Below are 20,850 nucleotides of genomic sequence, written 5' to 3' on the forward strand. Positions count from 1 at the left end.
CAAGAGCAGTTTTGTGTTTTACATAACTTTCTGATGTCTCTGCTCTTGAAGGGGATTCACATGGAAGGGATACATTCCTGTGAGTTTGGAACATGATGGGGTTGCGCGCATTCACGCATGCGTGCGCATGCGCGCATTCACGCATGCGTGCACATTAGTCACTGAGTCATGCTGTGAGATATGGTTTGTGGAGGCTGCATTTTTATGCCCCCGAAGGGAGGCATATAGTTTTTGAACCGTCAGTCTGTCCGCAATTTTCGTGTCCGGTCCATATCTTTGTCATCCATGGATGGATTTTCAAATAACCTGGCATGAATGTGTACCACAGTAAGACGACGTGTCGCGCGCAAGACCCAGGTCCGTAGCTCAAAGGTCAAGGTCACACTTAGACGTTAAAGGATAGTGCATTGATAGGCGTGTCCGGTCCATATCTTTGTCATCCATGGATGGATTTTCAAATAACCTGGCATGAATGTGTACCACAGTAAGACGACGTGTCGCACGCAAGACCCAGGTCCGTAGCTCAAAGGTCAAGGTCACACTTAGACGTTAAAGGATAGTGCATTGATGGGCGTGTCCGATCCATGGATGGATTTTCAAATAACTTGGCATGAATGTGTACCACAGTAAGACGACGTGTCGCGCCCAAGACCCAGGTCCGTAGCTCAAAGGTCAAGGTCTAACTTAGATATTAATGGATAGTGCATTGATGGGCGTGTCCGGTCCATATCTTTGTCATCCATGGATGGATTTTCAAGTAACTACGCATAAATGTGTGGCACAGTAAGACGACGTGTCATGTGCAAGACCCAGCTCCGTAGGTCAAAGGTCAAGGTCACACTTAGACGTTAAAGGTCATATTTCATGGTAGTGCATTGATGGGGGTGTCCGGTCCATATCTTTGTCATTCATGCATGGATTTTAAAATAACTACGCATGAAAGTGTGGCACAGTAAGATGACATGTCGCGCGCAAGACCAAGCTCCGTAGGTCAAGGTCCTAAACTCTAACATCGGCTATAACTAGTCATTCAAAGTGCCATCGGGGGCATGTGTCATCCTATGGAGACAGCTCTTGTTGGAACATGGCTTTGTTGGGTATTCATCCTTTTTAGCCCACCGTCATCAGATGGTGGTCTATTCAAATCACTGTGCGTCCGTGGTCCGTCGTCCGTCCATCAGTCTGTCCGTCAGTTAACAATTTCTGGTTATTGCATTTCCTCAGAAACTACAGGGGGGATTTTTACCAAACTTTGTCAGAATTATATATTGGTACCCAAACTGTGTCCACCTGAAAGTCAGACTGGTTCAACAATTTTTGAGTGAGTTATGGCCCTTTGTTTATTTTTATGATTTACATAGATTTATATAGGGAAAAACTTGGAAAATCTTCTTGTCCAAAACCACAGAGCCTAGTGCTTTTGATATTTGGTATGTAGCATCTAGCGGTCCTCTACCAAAGTTGTCCAAATTATTTCCTAGGGTCAAATATGGCCCTGCCGATGGGGTCACATGGTTTAGTTATATAGACTTATATAGGGAAAAACTTTAAAAATCCTCATGTCATAAACTACAACATTCAAATTTGGACCTTATGTATACTTTTGAGTGGTTAGATGAACCTTGACATGTGTTGACCTTGATCTTGACCTAGTGAACTACTTTCACATTTCTGTAGCTACAGCATTCAACTTTGACCTTGACATTGACCTAATAACCTAACTTCACATTTGATTTGGACCATATGCATAGTTTTGTGTTCAGGAATGAAATATGATATTGATTTTGACCTAATGACATACTTTTACATTTCTCAAGCTACAGCCTTCAACTTTGGACCATATGCATGGTTTTGTGTACTGAAATGAAATTTGACCTTGATCATGACCTTGTGACCTTTCACATTTCTGTAGCTACAGCCTTCAAATTTGGACCACTTGCATATGTTTGTGTACAGAAATAAACTTTGACATTGACATTGACCTAGTGACCTACTTTCACATTTTGAAGGTACAGGCTTCAAATTTTGACCACATGCATAGTTTTGTGTTTCAAAATGAAATTGACCTTGATTTTGACTTAGTGACCTACTTTCACAATTCTTTAGCTACAGCCTTCAAAATTTGAACACATGCATAGTATTGTGTACCGAAATGGACTGACCTTGAGATTGACCTACTGACCTACTTTCACATTTCTCAAGGTACAGACTTCCAATTTGGACCACATGCATAGTTTTGTGTTCTGAATTGAAATTTGACATTGATTTTTACCTAGTAACTGCTTTCACATTTCTTGAGCTACAGCCTTCAAGTTTGAAGCACATGCATAGTTTTGTGTACAGAAATAAACTTTGACCTTTAAATTAATCTAGTGACATACTTTTACATTTCTCAAGCTACAGCTTCAAATTTGGACCACATGCATGGACCACATGCACAGTTTTGTGTACCGAAATGAACTTCGACCTTGATTTTGACCATGATCTAGTCTTGTAATTTGGAACATTTAAAAATGGCTCAATTGTGGGCACCAAGATCACTCTGTAATCTCTTGTTTTATATAAAACATTACACTCTGGCTTTTGAATAAATAATTAAAAAGTTGTAAAAGCCCACAATAAGGTAGATATTGGATATCATTTTAAAAGCATCTCAGAGGCTTTATTCCATATAAAAAAACAAGAGTGCCAGAATGTCACAATATATGCCCGTCACAGCAAATTTCTTTACACTAGCACCTGTATTTGTAAATGGAATTTTAATTTTCTAGTTGTTTACAATGTTTTTTTGTTTTTTTTTTAGAAATTATTGTAATTCTTTTATTTTTCTAAGTCCACAAAAAAATCCTTACCAGGTAGAGATACCTTAAAATACACCCAAAATTTGAAAGTAACATCAATGTTGTACCACAGAAAAGTGGTCTTGGTTTTTCCCTACGGTCAATTATAAAAAAGTTACAATGTAAGTTATTTATAGTAACAACTAAGGGAAGTTCATCTTTAAAGAGAAAAAAAAAAAAATAAAAAAAAAATAAAAATTTACAAGTCCACACAAAAATCCTTACCAGGTAGAGATAGCTCAAAATACTCCTCAGAATTGGATGTAACATGCATGTTGTACCACAGAAAAGTGGTCTCGATTTTTCCCTACGACTTGTAATGAAAAAGTTACAATATAAGCTATTTATAGTAACAGCAAAGGGAAGTAATTCAAAAGAAGGGACCAGTGCATGACACTCCGTCTCATGATGGTGTACAATTGTGCCAAGTTACATCAAAATCCCTCCATGCATGAAGTAGAAATGCTCCGAACAAAGTCATTCTTGTATCTGACCTTTGGCCTCTAAGTGTGACCTTGACCTTAGACCTAGGGACCTGGTTCTTGCGCATGACACTCCATCTCATGCTTGTGAACATTTGTGCCAAGTTGTATCAAAATCCCTCAATGCATGAAGAAGAAATGCTCTGGACAAAGTTTTCATTCTTGTATCCTTGACCTCTAAGTGTGACCTTGACCTTATACCTAGGGACCTGGTTCTTGCGCATGACACGCCGTCTCATGATGGTGAACAATTGTGCCAAGCTACATCAAAATCCTTTCATGCATGAAGAAGATATTCTCCGGACAAAGTTTTCATTCTTGTATCCTTTGACCTAAGTGTGACCTTGACCTTAGACCTAGGGACCTGGTTCTTGCGCATGACACTCCCTCTCATTATGGTGAACAACTGTGCTAAGCTACATCAAAAACCTTCCATGCATGAAGAAGATATGCTCCGGACAAAGTCATTCCTGAATTTTTCATTCTTGTATCCTTTGGCCTCTAAGTGTGACTTTGACCTTAGACCTAGGGACCTGGTTTTTGCGCATGACACTCCATCTCATGATGATGAACAATTGTGCCAACTTTCATCAAAATCCCTCCATGCATGAAGAAGATATGCTCTGGACAAAGTCTTTCTTGAATTTGACATTTGACCTCTAAGTGTGACCTTGACCTTAGACTAGGGACCTGGTTCTTGCACATGACACACCGTCTCATGATGGTGAACAACTGTGCCAAGTTTCATCAAAATCCCTCCATGCATGTAGAAGATATGCTCCGGACAAGGTCTGTGGACACCGCCCGCCCGCCCGCCCATCCGCCCGCCAGGGGCATTCCCATAATACGTCCCGTTTTTCAAACGGGCGTATAAAAATGTTCTTAGCTTGTCTGATTTTTTTATGTAGCCCACTTTTATTGGAGAGACTAAGCAGTTCAGATTTTGGTGGCGCCTGCGGCAACTGTGCAGCATCAGCAATTAGAAATCAATCAAAACTATCATATATAGTATTTAAACCTTGTAGGATGATTTAGAAACTAATTTTTCACCATCGTGGGGAGTCCTGACCCCCTAGTGAACATGTCCTTGAAGAAAAATTAGCGTTTTTATACGCCTGTTTCAAAAACGGGACGTATTATTGGAATGACCCTGGTGGGCGTACAGGTGGGTGGGCGGTGTCCACAGACTTTGTCTGGAGCGTGTCTTCTTCATGCATGGAGAGATTTTGATGAACCTTGGCACAATTGTTCACCATGATGAGACGGAATGTCATGCACAAGAACCAGGTCCCTAGGTCTAAGGCCAAGGTCACACTTAGAGGTCAAAGGATACAAGAATGAAAACTTTGTCCGGAGTATATCTTCTTCATGCATGGATGGATTTTAATGAAACTTGGCAATATTGTTCACCATCATGAGACAGAGTGTCATGCACAAGAACCAGGTCCCTAGGTCTAAAGTCAAGGTCACACTTAGAGATCAAATTCAAGAATGACTTTGTCCAGAGCATATCTTCTTCATGCCTGGAGGGATTTTGATGTAACTTTGCACAATTGTTCACCACCACGAGACGGAGTGTTGTGCGCAAGAACCAGGTCCCTAGGTCTAAGGTCAAGGTCACACTTAGAGGCCAAAGGCCAGATACAAGAATGACTTTGTCCCCAGCATTTTATCTTCATGCATGGAGGGATTTTGATGTAACTTGGCAAAATTGTACACCATCATGAGACAGAGGTTTATGCACAGGTCCCTTCTTTAGAATTACTTCACTTTAGTTGTTACTATAAATAGCTTATATTGTAACTTTTTCATTACTAGTCGTAGGGAAAAATCGAAACCACTTTTCTGTAGTACAGTATGCATGTTACAGCCAATTCTGAGGTGTATTTTGACCCATCTCTACCTGGTTAGGATTTTTTTGTGGACTTACATTTTTTTTTTCAAGATTTACTTCCCTTAGTTGTTACTATAAATAACTTAAATTGCAACTTTTTTATAATTGACTGTAGGGAAAAAACCAAGACCACTTTTCTGTGGTACAACATAGATGTTATTTTCAAATTTTAAGTGTTTTTTAAGGTATTTCTACCTGGTAAGTTTCTTTGTGGACTAAGAAAAACAAAAGAATTACAATAATTACTAAAAAAAAACATTGTAAACAACCACAAAATTACAATTCCATTTGCAAATACAGGTGCTAGTGTAAAAAAACTGTGCTGTGACGGGCATATATTGTGACATTCTGGCACTCTTGTTGAACTTATTTAATGCTTTGACACACTTTACCTCAATGTTCGTTATTACGAAATACATTTGGCACAGACTTAAAGTATTGTCTAATATCTTGATCAACATTAGAGTCATTAAACACTCAGTTACTGCTCCAGCTTCCTCAGATGTGCCCGACTTCACTATCATGCATCAAAATAGTCAAGTGCACTGTTTCCAAATGAAAGCTCTCATTTGTGAAATTGTATTAGGAATTAGTCCAATATTATATACCAATTATTATCAAAACTTCTGAACTGAAATACCAATTTCTGATATAGGAATGGATACATACAAGGCCTCTAAGTGAGTTCTTACATCCTGTTGCTCTTGCTTGATTTCATTGATAGCAGTCTCCACCAGTTCACAGCAAGTCTCCTCTGGTGTTGGTGCCACAGTGCTTTCTGTAGGTGCGACTGTGGTAGCAGCCTGGAAATAAGAGTGTATAAAATATGTTTGGATCTTACATGCATGCCTTTACAAAGGAATGGCTGTAACTATAAGGCACGTTAACTTTTACTCTTTTGAATTCCTGAAATGGAATTGTCTATTGTTCAGATTGGGCAGTAGCACTTATTATTTAAAAAGGTGTTTGCTGAAAATTTACTGACTGAATAGTGTACAGTGCAGGTCAAGATGAGTCGGCATGCCTCATTGTGCATATTATCAAATACTTTGAAATTTGTGATCATTAGGAGAGTAAGCAGGCAAAGAATCACAACTCTGACTTGCATTTTAGTAGGAAGTATGGCCCTTTTTAACTTGTGAAAAGTGGTATTTACTTTTTAGCTCACCTGTTACAAAGCGACAAGGTAAGCTTTTGTGATAGCGCAGCGTCCGTCGTCCGTGCGTGCGTGCGTCTGTGCGTAAACTTTTGCTTGTGACCACTCTAGAGGTCAAATTTTTCATGGGGTCTTTATGAAAATTGGTCAGAATGTTCATCTTGATGATATCTAGGTCAAGTTCAAAACTGGGTCACGTGCCTTCAAAAACTAGGTCAGTAGGTCTAAAAATAGAAAAACCTTGTGACCTATCTAGAGGCCATATATTTCACAAGATCTTCATGAAAATTGGTCAGAATGTTCATCTTGATGATATCTAGATCAAGTTCGAAACTGGATTACATGCCGTCAAAAACTAGGTCAGTAGGTCAAATAATAGAAAAACTGTGACCTCTCTAAAGGCCATATTTTTCATGGGATCTGTATGAAAGTTGGTCTGAGTGTTCATCTTGATGATATCTAGGATAAGTTTGAAACTGGGTCACGTGCGGGAAAAAAACTAGGTCAGTAGGTCTAAAAATAGAAAAACCTTGTGACCTCTCTAGAGGCCATACTTGTGAATGGATCTTCATAAAAATTGGTCAGAATGTTCATCTTGATAATATCTAGGTCAAGTCAAAGTGGGTCACGTGTCGTCAAAAAGTAGGTCAGTAGGTCAAATAATAGAAAAACCTTGTGACCTCTCTAAAGGCCATATTTTTCATGGGATCTGTATGAAAGTTGGTCTGAATGTTCATCTTGATGATATCTAGGTCAAGTTTGAAACTGGGTCACGTGCGGTCAAAAACTACGTCAGTAGGTCTAAAAATAGAAAAATGTTGTGACATCTCTAGAGGCCATACTTGTGAATGGATCTTCATAAAAATTGATCAAAAAGTTCATCTTGATGATATCTAGGTCAAGTTCAAAAGTGGGTCACGTGTTATCAAAAAGTAGATCAGTAGGTCAAATAATGAAAAAACTTTGTGACCTGTCTAGAGGTCATATTTTTAGCTCACATGTCACAAAGTGACAGTGTGAGCTTTTGTGATCGCGCAGCGTCCGTCGTCCGTGCGTAAACTTTTGCTTGTGACCTCTCTAGAGGTCACATTTTTCATGGGATCTTTATGAAAGTTGGTCTGAATGTTCATCTTGATGATATCTAGGTCAAGTTCGAAACTGGGTCACATGCGGTCAAAAACTAGGTCAGTAGGTCTAAAAATAGAAAAACCATGTGACCTCTCTAGAGGCCATATTTTTCACAAGATCTTCATGAAAATTGGTCAGAATGTTTACCTTGATGATATCTAGGTCAAGTTTGAAACTGGGTCACGTGCCATTAAAAACTAGGTCAGTAGGTCAAATAATAGAAAAACCTTGTGACCTCTCTAGAGGTCATATTTTTCATGGGATCTGTATGAAAGTTGGTCTGAATGTTCATCTTGATGATATCTAGGTCAAGTTTGAAACTGGGTCAGCTGCGGTCAAAAACTAGGTCATTAGGTCATTAGGTCTAAAAATAGAAAAACCTTGTGACCTCTCTAGAGGCCATACTTTTGAATGGATCTTCATGAAAATTAGTCAGAATGTTCACCTTGATGATATCTAGGTCAAGTTTGAAACTGGGTCAAGTGCCATCAATAACTAGGTCAGTAGGTCAAATAATGAAAAAACCTTGTGACCTCTGTAGAGGCCATATTTTTCATGGGATCTGTATGAAAGTTGGTCTGTTGTTCATCTTTATGATATCTAGGTTAGGTTCAAAACTGGGTCACATGAGCTCAAAAACTAGGTCACTATGTCAAATAATAGGGAAAAAAACGACGTCATACTCAGTTCAAAACTTGGTCATGTTGAGACAGGTGAGCGATTCAGGACCATCATGGTCCTCTTGTTCATGGGTTTTCATGGGATCTGTATGAAAGTTGGTCTGAATGTTTATCTTGATGATATATAGTTCAAGTTTGAAACTGGGTCAACTGCGGTCAAAAACTAGGTCAGTATGTCTTAAAATAGAAAAACCTTGTGACCTCTCTAGAGGCCATACCCTTGAATGGATCTCCATGAAAATTGGTCAGAGTGTTCACCTTGATGATATCTAGTTCAAGTTTGAAACTGGGTCACGTGCCTTCAAAAACTAGGTCAGTAGGTCTAATAATAAAAAAACCTTGTGACCTCTCTAGAGGCCATACTTTTCATGGGATCTGTATGAAAGTTGGTCTGAATGTTCATCTTGATGATATCTAAGTCATGTTTGAAACTGGGTCAACTGCGGTCAAAACTAGGTCAGTAGGTCTAAAATTAGAAAAATCTTTTGACCTCTCTAGAGGCCATATTTTTCAATGGATCTTCATGAAAATTGGTCAGAAATTTTATCTTGATGATATCTAGGTCAAGTTCAAAACTGGGTCACATGAGCTCAAAAACTAGGTCAATATGTCAAATAATAGAAAAAATGACGTCATACTCAAAACTGGGTCATGTGGGAGCAGGAGAGCGATTCAGGACCATCATGGTCCTCTTGTTTCCAAAACTAAAAGAGCTAGAGCATTGAAACTTTGTACACCTTTTAATCATTAATAATTAAATAGATATATGTAGGCAAACAAAATTAATTCTTTCTTTTATTTTCATTCTGATGTTGGCCTTTTGGTGCTCTTGACGTGTGTTTCTGTTAAGCGACAGTTAAAACAATTTGTTACTAATAATGTTTACTTACAGATGTAATTTCTTTAGTAATTCCACATTCCTTTTTCACTTTTCCTAGCTCTGTTTGTGTCAATGCAAGTTTGACCTGTGTTGAAATGAGTGCCTTACGCAACATGGACATTTCTTCATTTATGACATCAATTTTAGATGCCAAGATAGCATATCCCAAGTCTGGGTCAAAAAGAGCTTCTGTTAGTATTGACATATGGAAGAGCATCAGACATTCTAACAGAATCTTGAAACACATTTTTGTTCTTTTCTAAAACGACTTTAAAGCTTAACTTATCCTGACAAACTAACTGGGATGAATTTTTTATTTATAATCTGTATAAAACAAATATTGTTTTCAAATTATATTTAATTGTTGGTTTCTTAAACCAATAGTTTCTTATTTAAAAAAAAAAAAAAAAAAAAAAGGAATGTGACAGCCCAGGCGAAATGAAAGTCATATGACCATGGACTACCATGGTAGTTCATGGTCATATGACCATGGTCGACCACGTTTTGTTAAATGGCACCACGGTTTTTGTGCCCCCCCATGAGTGGTGGGGGCATATAGATTTGGTCTTGTCCGTGCATCCGTCCGTCCGTCAGAAGTTCGTGACGCGCCTAGCTCGAAAAGTATTTGATATAAATTAATGAAACCTTGCATGAGTCTTTATCATGATATGAACTTGCGCACCTCCTATTTTTCATCTGACTCCGCCCCCTATTTTCAGAGTTATGGCCCCTGAAATAGTCAAAAATGCACATTTTGACCTTGTGACATGCCTAGCTCAAAAAGTATTTGATATAGATTCATGAAACATTGCATGAGTCTATATCATGATATGAACTTGCACACCTTCTATTTTTCATCTGACTCCGCCCCCTATTTTCAGAGTTATGGCCCCTGAAATAGTCAAAAATGCACATTTTCACTTTGTGAAATGCCTATCTCAAGAAGTATTTGATATAGATTCATGAAACCTTGCACGAGTCTTAATCATGATATGAACTTGCGCACCTTCTATTTTTCATTTTGGTCCCACCCCTATTTTTAGAGTTATGGCCCCTGAAATAGTCAAAAATGTACATTTTCACCTTGTGACGCACCTAGCTCAAAAAGTATTTAATATAGATGGTTGAAAACTTGCATAAGTTTTTATCATGATATGAACTTGCACACCTTTAATTTTTTGGCTGGCTCCACCCCCTATTTTTAAAGTTATGGCCCCTGAAATAGTAAAAAATGCACTTTTTCACCTAATTATGTGCCTAGCTCAAAAAATATTACATGTAAATTCAGGAAACCTTGCTGGAGTCTTTAACATGATGTGACCTTGCACACTTGGCATTCTTCTTGAGAATCTTAGCTCTTATTACAGAGTTATGGCCCTTGAAATAGCCAAAATAGTAGATTTTTTGTTTGTGATGCTGATAGCTCAAAAAGTATAGGGCCTAGAATAATAAATCCTTTTTATAAAATGTTTGTTGAGGCTATACCCTATTAAGACTGGCAGTCACTGCAAACATTTGAATTATTGCCCCTTATTTGTGACAAATGTACCAGTGGGTGACACACCCTGTGTCCTACAGACACATTTTAGTTGATAGTCAATAATCAAAATGGTCGAACGTGGTGATGATTGACTATAAGAAACTGTGAAGTTAAAAATGGACAGAAATAAAACAAGTGTATATCTGACTACTAAAATTTAATTCCTTTTTCATTTATAAATTGATGTATGACTTTTTTTACATTTTAAAGAAGTATGCAATATGGAGGGAAGCATCTCTCAGATTGTTGATATCTTGTCCGATGATATTATAATTTATAATGGAACATTGTCGGTGGCTAAATTTTGATAAAAGAAACTGACTGTTCCATAAAATCATATTGGAGAAAATTTCGAAATTCTGAGAGACCGTTTCTACGGTAGTAGTTACTTATGTAAATATACTGAAAATTTGGGTATATTAATATGTGAAAAAATTACTTTGTAACGAAAAATCAAAATACACTCTTTTGATATATCTTAAAATCAGTATATTTGAAACAATGTTTTGCACTTTACAAATTATAAGGTTTGTTTAAAATATATCAAAATATTTCACCAACACAGATAAGTAATTAAATGTATAAATATAAATTTGAAAGGGTCGTGAAAATACATGACAATTTCAGTCTATATCTATTTTTGCAAGTCAGTCATTTATTTGTCATAAAATTGCTAAGATGACAACAAATTATAGTCAGACTACGAAAGTTTACCTTTGAATCTGTCTGTAAATGCAGGAAAACTATTCTATATCTAGGAAAACTTTTGGAGCCAAAATGCAGTCAGGCATCTTTGGTGCATTGTAAAACTTGATAATTGTGAAAATTACTAGCATGACCATGGTAGTCCATGGTCAACCGTGGTTGAAAAAAGTTGACCACGGTAGACCATGGTCAAACTGTTGATTGTCTTTGCTGACCATTGTCAACCATGGCTGACCATGGTCGACCATGGCCAATCTTTTATCACCATGGTTGACCATGGCCGACCGTGGTCCTGACCATGTTTTCACCATGGTATTTGATGGTTGACCACGTTAGTTCATGGTCAACCATCAAAAACTGTGGTGACCATGGTCAACCATGGTCAACATTTCGTTTTATCATTTAATACTAAGCCCTGTTATTCTTTTGTTGTACAGTTTGTTTGGGCTCTTCGTAAAGAAGTATACAACCTCAGTAGCTGATTGAGTGCCCGCTTGAAGTGTGGGTCGTCATTGGTCAGGTCATATCAAAGATGTGAAAAGTTAGGTACCACCTAAACTTCCATGCTTGGAACACATAAACCATCCAACTTCTTTTGATATCAGTTTTCTTTCACAAAGTAAAGAAAACATGTGGGACTTGGAAACAAAGTATAAATTTCAGCATTTTTCATCAGATGATCATTTCATTTTTAACTCTAAAGATTGAGATAAGAATGATTTATGCAATACAAATAAAGAAGTTGTTGATGATATATTTACATTGAAAAACTTAAGTATTTGAAAATCTTTTCATGATGCATTCAGTAAATTTTCATTACATACATAAGATAAATTATTTTGTTATGCTCGTTGCTATGGTCACACGGTTATCTCTCGGTCTTTTCTTATAACTGGTTCCCATCTTTCTAACTGATACGAATTACACATAATTACTGAGCCGAGAACAATCTTAATAACGGCTTATAAAAGCAAAAAACACGTGCAGCCTTTCTCACTTACGTCGTAGTCTACCTGTAAAGAACATCGAACTTACAACTTTTCCCCGCCTGCCTCAGCCCGCAAAAGCTTTCATATTTTTGATTACTAAGATTGTCTCATCTATACTATACCATGTGATAACTATTTTTGGTCAGGAATTGCTGTTGGTTGCATATATTTTCAGGATACCACATTCCAAATTTCTGTTGTATCAATGTTGAATTCTGTCGGTGTCACCAACTCATGTACCCTGAGCCATAAGATGAATGCAATTCAGATGTGAAAACAGTATATTGTTATGAAGACTGTGATTTTATCAAATAGACGGTAACAGGCACCTTAGCGGTACCTGGAATTAATGTTGATGTGAACAATCATTTGTTAATATACTTATATAGTGTGGACACTGATTTATTGGAAGTGATTTATGTCAGTTAATGATCATGTTTATTCTTATTACACATTTTATGTGCATTTATATCATGTGACAGTTTGTGCTAGCTTAATGGGACAATTATCTGACATTACATGTATAATAAGCAGCATAATTCTGGACATTAAGAGTGTATTTACTTCATGAAGACATAATTTTATGCCTAAATAATATAAAAGTGTGTATATAAAGAGTCGGACAGTCTATCTTAAGGTTTCATTCAAATATGTCGCTCTATTATTATGTTGTATATTACAGTAAAATTCTTATTGGCCAGAAGGTGACCAGGCGTTGCAGTTTCTATGAAGTAAATTTAACAAGTTATCGTTTTTTACAATTTCAAATTTTCGCTTACTTCGGAATATAATTGGGCGTGACTTCTCTCCTTGATGGCATTCTATTTTGCATTCAAGAGGAGACATGGCTGTCCGTATTTGGATTTTTATGCCCCCGAAGGGAGGCATATAGTTTTTGAACAGTCTGTCGGTCTGTCAGTCTGTCGGTCTGTCCGCAATTTTCGTGTCCGGTCCATATCTTTGTCATCGATGGGTGGATTTTCAAATAACTTGGCATGAATGTGTACCACAGTAAGACGATGTGCAGTGCGCAAGACCCAGGTCCGTAGCTCAAAGGTCAAGGTCACACTTAGACGTTAAAGGATAGTGCATTGATGGGCATGTCCGGTCCATATCTTTGTCATTGATGGATGGATTTTCAAATAACTTGGCATGAATGTGTACCACAGTAAGACGACGTGCAGTGCGCAAGACCCAGGTCCGTAGCTCAAAGGTCAAGGTCACACTTAGACGTTTAAGGATAGTGCATTGATGGGCGTGTCCGGTCCATATCTTTGTCATCGAAGGATGGATTTTCAAATAACTTAGCATAAATGTGTACCACAGTAAGACGACGTGTCATGCGCAAAACCCAGGTTCGTAGCTTATAGGTCAAGGTCACACTTAGATGTTAAAGGATAGTGCATTGATGGGCGTGTCTGGTCCATATCTTTGTCATCGATGGATGGATTTTCAAATAACTTGGCATGAATGTGTACCACAGTAAGACGACGTGTCACTCTCAAGACCCAGGTCCGTAGCTCAAAGGTCAAGGTCACACTTAGACGTTAAAGATCATTTTTCATGATAGTGCATTGATGGGCATGTCAGGTCCATATCTTTGTCATTCATGCATGGATTTTAAAATAACTATGCATGAATGTGTGAAACAGTAAGACGATGTGTCGCGCGCAAGACCCAGCTCCGTAGGTCAAAGGTCCTAAACTCTAACATCGGCCATAACTATTCATTCAAAGTGCCATCGGGGGCATGTGTCATCCTACGGAGACAGCTCTTGTTCTGTCTTATTTCGCAGGTCACTACTTTATGTAAGCTGTTATTGTTACTCTGAGTCACCAGGTTATTTCAATGGTTGTCAACTGGACCGTTGCTTCCGGTTACTTGTTTACTTATTGTTGTTGACCCGAATGTTGCTTCGGGTCACTAAGTAGTGGTAAACTCGAATGTTGCTTCGGGTTTGTTTGTAGTCTGTCGTTGACCTGAATGTTGCTTCGGGTCACTAGGTCTGGCCCATGTAGTTTTGGTAAGGCCTAGTTGACGTGTTTGCTGCCAGTAACGCATTACATGTTCTACCGGCATACCTCGTATCGAGCTGGTAGTGTGATTATGGGTCCTTTGCTTTCAGGGTTGGTACCGATTCACGGTACGGTCAACTTGGGAGCTGGGGTCTGAGTGGGACTCTTTTGGTAATGCGACGCGTAGCAATTGATGCCATTAGTAATATTTTCAAAGGTGACTTGGCGACCGGGCTCCTTTTGGCAATTTCACTTTTAATGTTTGGCACGCTTGGTCCCTTCCGGTCGATGAGCTAGCTACCAAATTTGAGCGGCCGACACAACCAAACTTATTAATTTGAAAGGATATGAATATACATGTAATTCGTAAGTAATATTTCAAGGTTTTATTATCACGTATCTATATCTATTCTAATATATTGATGGTACAGATTGGTGACATGTTTATTAAATTTAGAGAAGGCTGTATGTATTGTTTTTTATTTCGAGTAATATCAAATAATCTCTGTATATATATATACATGTATTTATATGTATTTATTTGCATAAAACACAATTTTATGAACCTGGTGGTACAATGTCTTATAGCATATTTTTATTAATTTTAACAAAATATGTAAATATGTTATTTGAAAAACCTCCTTGATTATGTAACGCAAAATGGTTGCTTTCCATAAATTGCAATGTCTTCATGTGCCAAAATATTATAAAATTTGATGTCTGATGCTAGTACAAAATTAAGAATATTGGTATTTTGTTCTATAGTTTGAAGTTTGACATAATTCAAAAAAGTAACATTGTAATTCTTCAAGATTAGTAGAAAACTAGAAGTTTAAAGGTAAAGCGACTATCTGTTGAGAATTGAAATTTCACTTCAGTTAAGTGTTTTGTTTTACATTTTAACAAAATGCTTAAAGCCATTTTATGGATGCTAAGATATAATAACTTGTTGCAGTCCACTGACTAGCCACTTAGTCCGATAATAAGTATGTTTTATAATATTTTCATTTTGCAGTTTAAATGGACTATTATTCATTTTTCTGTAATATCCTTACATATAATGGACAGCAAGAGAAGTTTACCATGTTATAACTATTAAAGGGAAGTAATTTCAATGCATTTATTAGCCTGCTAAATTTCTAAAATAGACTGATCTGTTATTCAGTATGGGCAATAACATTTTATTATTCAAAATGATGTACTGTGAAAATTTACTGAGTGAATAGTGGACAGTGCAGACCATGATCAGCATGCAGAATCACTTGCCACCAATTTAACAAGCTAAAGTTAATGTTAAACGTTCCAAGTAAAAAATGCAACATAACTGAGTCAGCTTGCATTTCTGCTAATTGTCAGAGAGTGCTTCCAAAAGTGTTTATAATCTTGGAGATTAGTATAAGAATTAATTATTCTAAGAAATTCCTGGTATTTGAAACTGATTGCTGGTGTTTGTCTACTCATTAGTATTGGATACTGATTAGATCCATATGGAAAATACAAGTTAAGTCTATATAGATACATCGGAGACGTTCAGGCAACACACCTGGGGAAATAATTGCCTGCTTGCAAGTTATATACTTGAGAGAACTTATACTTTAATTAGATGAACATGCATTCGGCTGCCAAATTTTTGCTTTTTCATTATTTACAAACAGATTAGCCTGCCCTAGTCATTAGTATAGTATGAGAGCACAAGACTTGTTGATGGAATTATCACAGATTTCAGATCACCATGTGTGGTGAATCATGTCCTTGATGATTTGACAGAGGTCACAGTGTGTCTGCAGTTGTTTGGCCACTTTTTAACCTCTGATTTATGTTAGGAAGTTGTAGTACTTGTGGAGATAATTTTTCTGATTTTTCTCTTCTTGCAACAAGAAGATAATTCGATCATTTAATATTGAGAGATAATATTACTCGCTAGGGTGTTGACCAAGGCATCATCTTTGGCATTTCATCTTGGTTAAAGTTTAGCGTAAAAGTTGACACCTTAGTAACCGTTGCATGTATTGGATTGAAACTTCACAAAAGACTCCCTAGTCATCAGTCACATTGAGCTAATCAATTTAGGTAAGTCTTGGTGGCATTTAGTTCAAATCATGACCCCCCCCCCCCCCCCACCCCCATCCACCTTACAGCTTAGAAAACTTAGAAACTGCATGCAACTATCTGTCAAGCTGTATCACAATAACAACTATATTTTTTAGACTGAAGCTAAGCACGATGCTTCTCAGTCATCAGACCTACTGAGTGGCCTAACTCTTGGTTGAACTTAGTTTATATAATGGCCCTTTAATTTTAATTACATTATTAGTAAATTTATTGTAACTATATCATATTGCCCAATAGAAATTATTGTTTTCCACCACACAGTGGTGTGGGAGACACATTGATTTACTCCATTCTGTGTGTGTGTTCGTCTGTGTGTGTGTCAATCTGTGTGTCTGTCACAAATCTTGTCCACACTCTGAGTTGAATATTTCTCATCCAATCTTCACCAAACTTGAACAAAATGTGTTTGACCGTAAGTCCTCAGCCAAGTTCGATAACTAGCCAAATCTGCCCAGGCACTTCTGAATTATGGCCCTTGAGTTACTGAAAATCTGCCTTTTTATTCTAGTCCGCACTCTGTTTCAAACAGTTCTTATCCGATCTTCACCAAACTTAAACCAAATGTTTTTGACCATAAGTTCTTGGCCAAGTTCATTAACAAGCCAAATCATCTGAGACACTTCAGAATTATGGCCCTTGAATTACCCAGAATCAGCCTTTTTACACTTTAAAGGTATGTTTGTAGTGAGTAAACAGTATATAAAGACTGACTTACTATTTAGATGATTCTAATAGGCAGTTGTGGGAGACATGTGCTTTTCTCAAAAGCAGTTCTAGTTGATAGTTGATATTGGACTAGTAGTGTTAAATCGATTGTGTAACGGCAGTCAGTTGGCCACATTAATGTTCCAGTTTTCTGTACTGGTAATAACTTGTTCCTTATATATAACAGTCTCATACAATTCAGAGATGGAAGAGGTCATCATTGCCTTCAGATAATACTCTATTATGTCTAACAATCAAAATAGAGTTCTTTAGCCTGACCAGTGTTACAGGTTTCAGCTTCACAGTGTCCTCTCAGTTCATAGTTGTCTTCTTTAACTACCAGGCAAGCTGTGTAATAATACAGAGCTACAGTAGAACACCAGTCACTCAACGTTGTAAGGGGACGTGTAGAGCACTTCAGTTATACAGGGTCTGAAGTGATCCAAATAGGAACATAGAAAAAAAGAAAGGAAACGGTTCAAACATCGGAACATTGGAAATAAAGGGAAATGTCTGTGGATCTCATGAATTGCTCGAATGCGCCTCGGGTGCTCAAGGCAACTTTGCACAAGCATTCAGTGTTACTGTATACAAATAAAGGGTATTTTTAGCGTGGTTTTAATTATATGGAACATTAATGTTGCACAGCTGTCATAATTTTTTGCCTCATTAACTCTATGCCTGTCAGTGAGGATATGTTTTAGCAAAGGGTGTGAAAAAAGGATCGGAAATGGCACAGACATGTTTTTTTAAGCAGCTGCATTAAAAGGTTTCTGGGTAAAAAAACTAGTTTTTGAAATTTCTACTCAAAACTTCACACAGAAAAGTGTCTATCCTTCTGATCCCACAGACAGGAAATTGGGAATTTCGTTCAGAGACTGTTACAGACTCTTTCATTAAAAAGGGGAATTCTGTTGAAGTATTTGCAGCCAGCAAGCAAGGATGTGTGAAGAAACCATCCAGCTGGCTTACAGAAGGTCAGTGATTTTAACCAGGGGCCGCCCATACCTGTAATAATACCGGGAGGAACATATGGAGGTCTTCGTCTGCCATGAAAAGATTGAACCTATAACTGTTCCTGGAGTGTGGTGTTCAAAAATTCTTCAGATCATTTAAATAATGCACTAACTCTACCCATAAATGTTCTGTGAATGAATAGTTTTATCCGTACTTATTCTACAAAGCCCTAGCTAGCTACCTATATTCATAAACAATTTACAAAGCAGAATTTTGAGAAATATCTATTATCATTCATTACAACAAAGGTAGAATCTTTTATGTGTCTTAATATATATCATAATGCAGTAGGTTGGTGATGCCGTTGAAAACTTCTACACTTTTAAAAATATTCCAGTGATATTTAACACACCAGTAAGTGTTCTACAAAGCAATAACTGAACTACAAAGCACTTACTATCTGTAATTAGGTATGCCATTAATTTTTCTATAAAGCAGTAACTGAACTACAAAGCACTTACTACCAGTTCTGTAATGAGGTATGCTAGTAGTTGTTCTACAAAGCAGTAACTGAACCACAAAGCACTTACTATCTGTAATGAGGTATGCTAGTAGTTGTTCTACAAAGCAGTAACTGAACTACAAAGCACTTGCTATCTGTAATAATGTATGCCAGTAATTGTTCTACAAATAGTAACTGAACTACAAAGCACTTGCTATCTATAATACTGTATGCCAGTAATTGTTCTACAAAGCAGTAACTGAAGTACAAAGCACTTACTGAACTACAAAGCACTTACTATCTGTAATAATGTATGCCAGTAATTGTTCTACAAATAGTAACTGAACTACAAAGCACTTGCTATCTGTAATAATATACATTGTATGCCAGTAATTGTTCTACAAAGCAGTCACTGAACTACAAAGCAGTTACTATCTGTAATAAGGTATGCCAGTAATTGTTCTATAAAGCAGTAACTGAACTACAAAACAGTTACTATCATCTGTAATGAGGTATGCCAGTAATTGTTCTGCAAAGCAGTAACTGAACTACAAAGCACTTACTATCTGTAATTGTTCTGCAAAATGAGAATTGAGCCAGTAATTGTTCTACAAAGCATTAACTGAACTACAAAGCACTTACTACCTGTATTTGATCTGCAAAGTATGATGTATGCAAGTAATTGTTCTACAAATAGCAAGTGAACTACAAAGCACCAACTATATTTGTAATTGTTCTGCAAAGTATAAATTTAGCTAGTAATTGTTCTACAAGACAGTAACTGAACTACAAAGCACTAACTAGCTGTAATTGTTTTGCAAAGAATGATGTATGCCAGTAATTGTTCAACAAGCAGTAACTGAACTACAAAGCACTAACTATATCCTGTAATTATTCTACAGAACATGAGCTCGGTCTGTAATTATACCAGAAATGACCAGCTATATTAGCAAATGTTCTATCAGATCTACAAAGTTTTGGCTTTATTTAAGTACACAAAAGGTGTATTTTTAGTTGTTCTGTGAAGCATACAGGCTGTATCTGTAATACCGTGTTCACACTAGCAGAACGGTTTTATTTTTATTAGGCACTAATTGGATATAATTGGTATTTGACATTCAAAACCCATCAAAATATAATCTAGTTTGCGTCCACACTAGGCAAAGAAATGTGGTTTAAATATATACATGCAATGTTAGAAGTTAACAAATATCTTGCAATAAGCAAAAAAGGTTACAAAGAATTGAGGCTAACAGAAACAAGAAGGGGTCATCAATATTTAAACTACTGTGTTCATCTAAGAATTTCTGTTCATTCCATCTATTGTCCATTTTGAGCGTCAGTATGACTCCATATCGCAATTTAATGTTTTTGTTTCAACAACAGTCATATTACTTTTGCCAGCCACAGCATCAATTGTTTGATACAAAAGAGAAACACATGGTATTCTTCCTCCAAAAGGTAAGATCTGTGGATTTGGGATTGTAAAACCAGTTATAACCCACATTTGCGTTCACATTTGTAAAATAATGTAGCATTACTTTTTAATGTAGTATTAAAACCACCTCCCGAGGTAGTTTTAATGCTACATTACAGAAACCACTTGACCTTTACAAAATTCACGTTTTACACCACATATAGTGTGGACGCAAACGAGTTTAAAAAATAAACCCAAGTTAATGTAGGATTAAAAACGTAGTCTGAACACGGTATAACTGTCTACAAAGTTTAGCTATATTTAGTTGTCTAAAAGGTACAGGTTGTATCTGAATATAGCTGTGAAGCTGTTTTACCAAGTCCTAGTTGTATTGAAAAATTGTCTTGAAGGTACAAGTTGTGTCTTTATGTATTAGCAGTGAAGTTTAATTCTTCAAAGTTTAGCTATATCTAAGTGATCTTAAAAGTACAAGCATAATTCTGTTGCTGTTCGGCAAAGCATACAAATGAAAGAAACTATAATTGCCAAACTTGACATGTGAAGTTATGTAAATATCAGTGAGTATTAAAATATGGCACTGCCTGTCTAACGAGAAATGCTTATATTTACGCTAAAGTCAACCTTTTGTGCAAAATGTCTTAAATATGATTTACAGTTATTTAAAACTTTTTAAGTAATTACAAGGAGACACATAAATGTTGACGTGTTTTAAGTGTTTTTCCATACTATATCTGTCAATGGATGATGAAAATTCTGGCAGTTTCCATTCACAGAGCACAGACACATTATTTTAGCACTCAGAAGAAGAAATTACAAAAACATGTTTT

The 20,850-nt window shown here is 36.9% G+C and overlaps 2 protein-coding genes across 3 annotated transcripts in view; one reads left to right on the forward strand and one right to left on the reverse strand.

Annotated features, from left to right (window-relative positions):
- LOC128548480 (uncharacterized) overlaps positions 1 to 20,850 on the forward strand; it is a 58,236-nt gene that overhangs the window by 16,282 nt on the left and 21,104 nt on the right. The window lies entirely within an intron of this gene.
- The window catches only part of LOC123527466 (uncharacterized), an 89,287-nt gene that overhangs the window by 3,054 nt on the left and 65,383 nt on the right, over positions 1 to 20,850 (reverse strand). The window contains exons 1-2 of one of the 2 annotated variants that reach the window (XM_045306933.2): positions 9,071 to 9,322; positions 5,886 to 6,019 (exon numbers count right to left, since the gene is read on the reverse strand). The exons of the other annotated variant lie outside the window; for it this stretch is intronic. Of the exons in view, the coding sequence (XP_045162868.2) occupies positions 5,886 to 6,019; positions 9,071 to 9,307 (371 nt within the window). The 5' untranslated portion in view covers positions 9,308 to 9,322. Of the gene's footprint in view, positions 1 to 5,885; positions 6,020 to 9,070; positions 9,323 to 20,850 lie in introns of those variants that run through there. 2 annotated transcript variants of the gene reach the window in all.

This window comes from Mercenaria mercenaria, chromosome 14, assembly GCF_021730395.1.
Source record: "Mercenaria mercenaria strain notata chromosome 14, MADL_Memer_1, whole genome shotgun sequence".
In the NCBI taxonomy this organism is placed as follows: domain Eukaryota; kingdom Metazoa; phylum Mollusca; class Bivalvia; order Venerida; family Veneridae; genus Mercenaria; species Mercenaria mercenaria.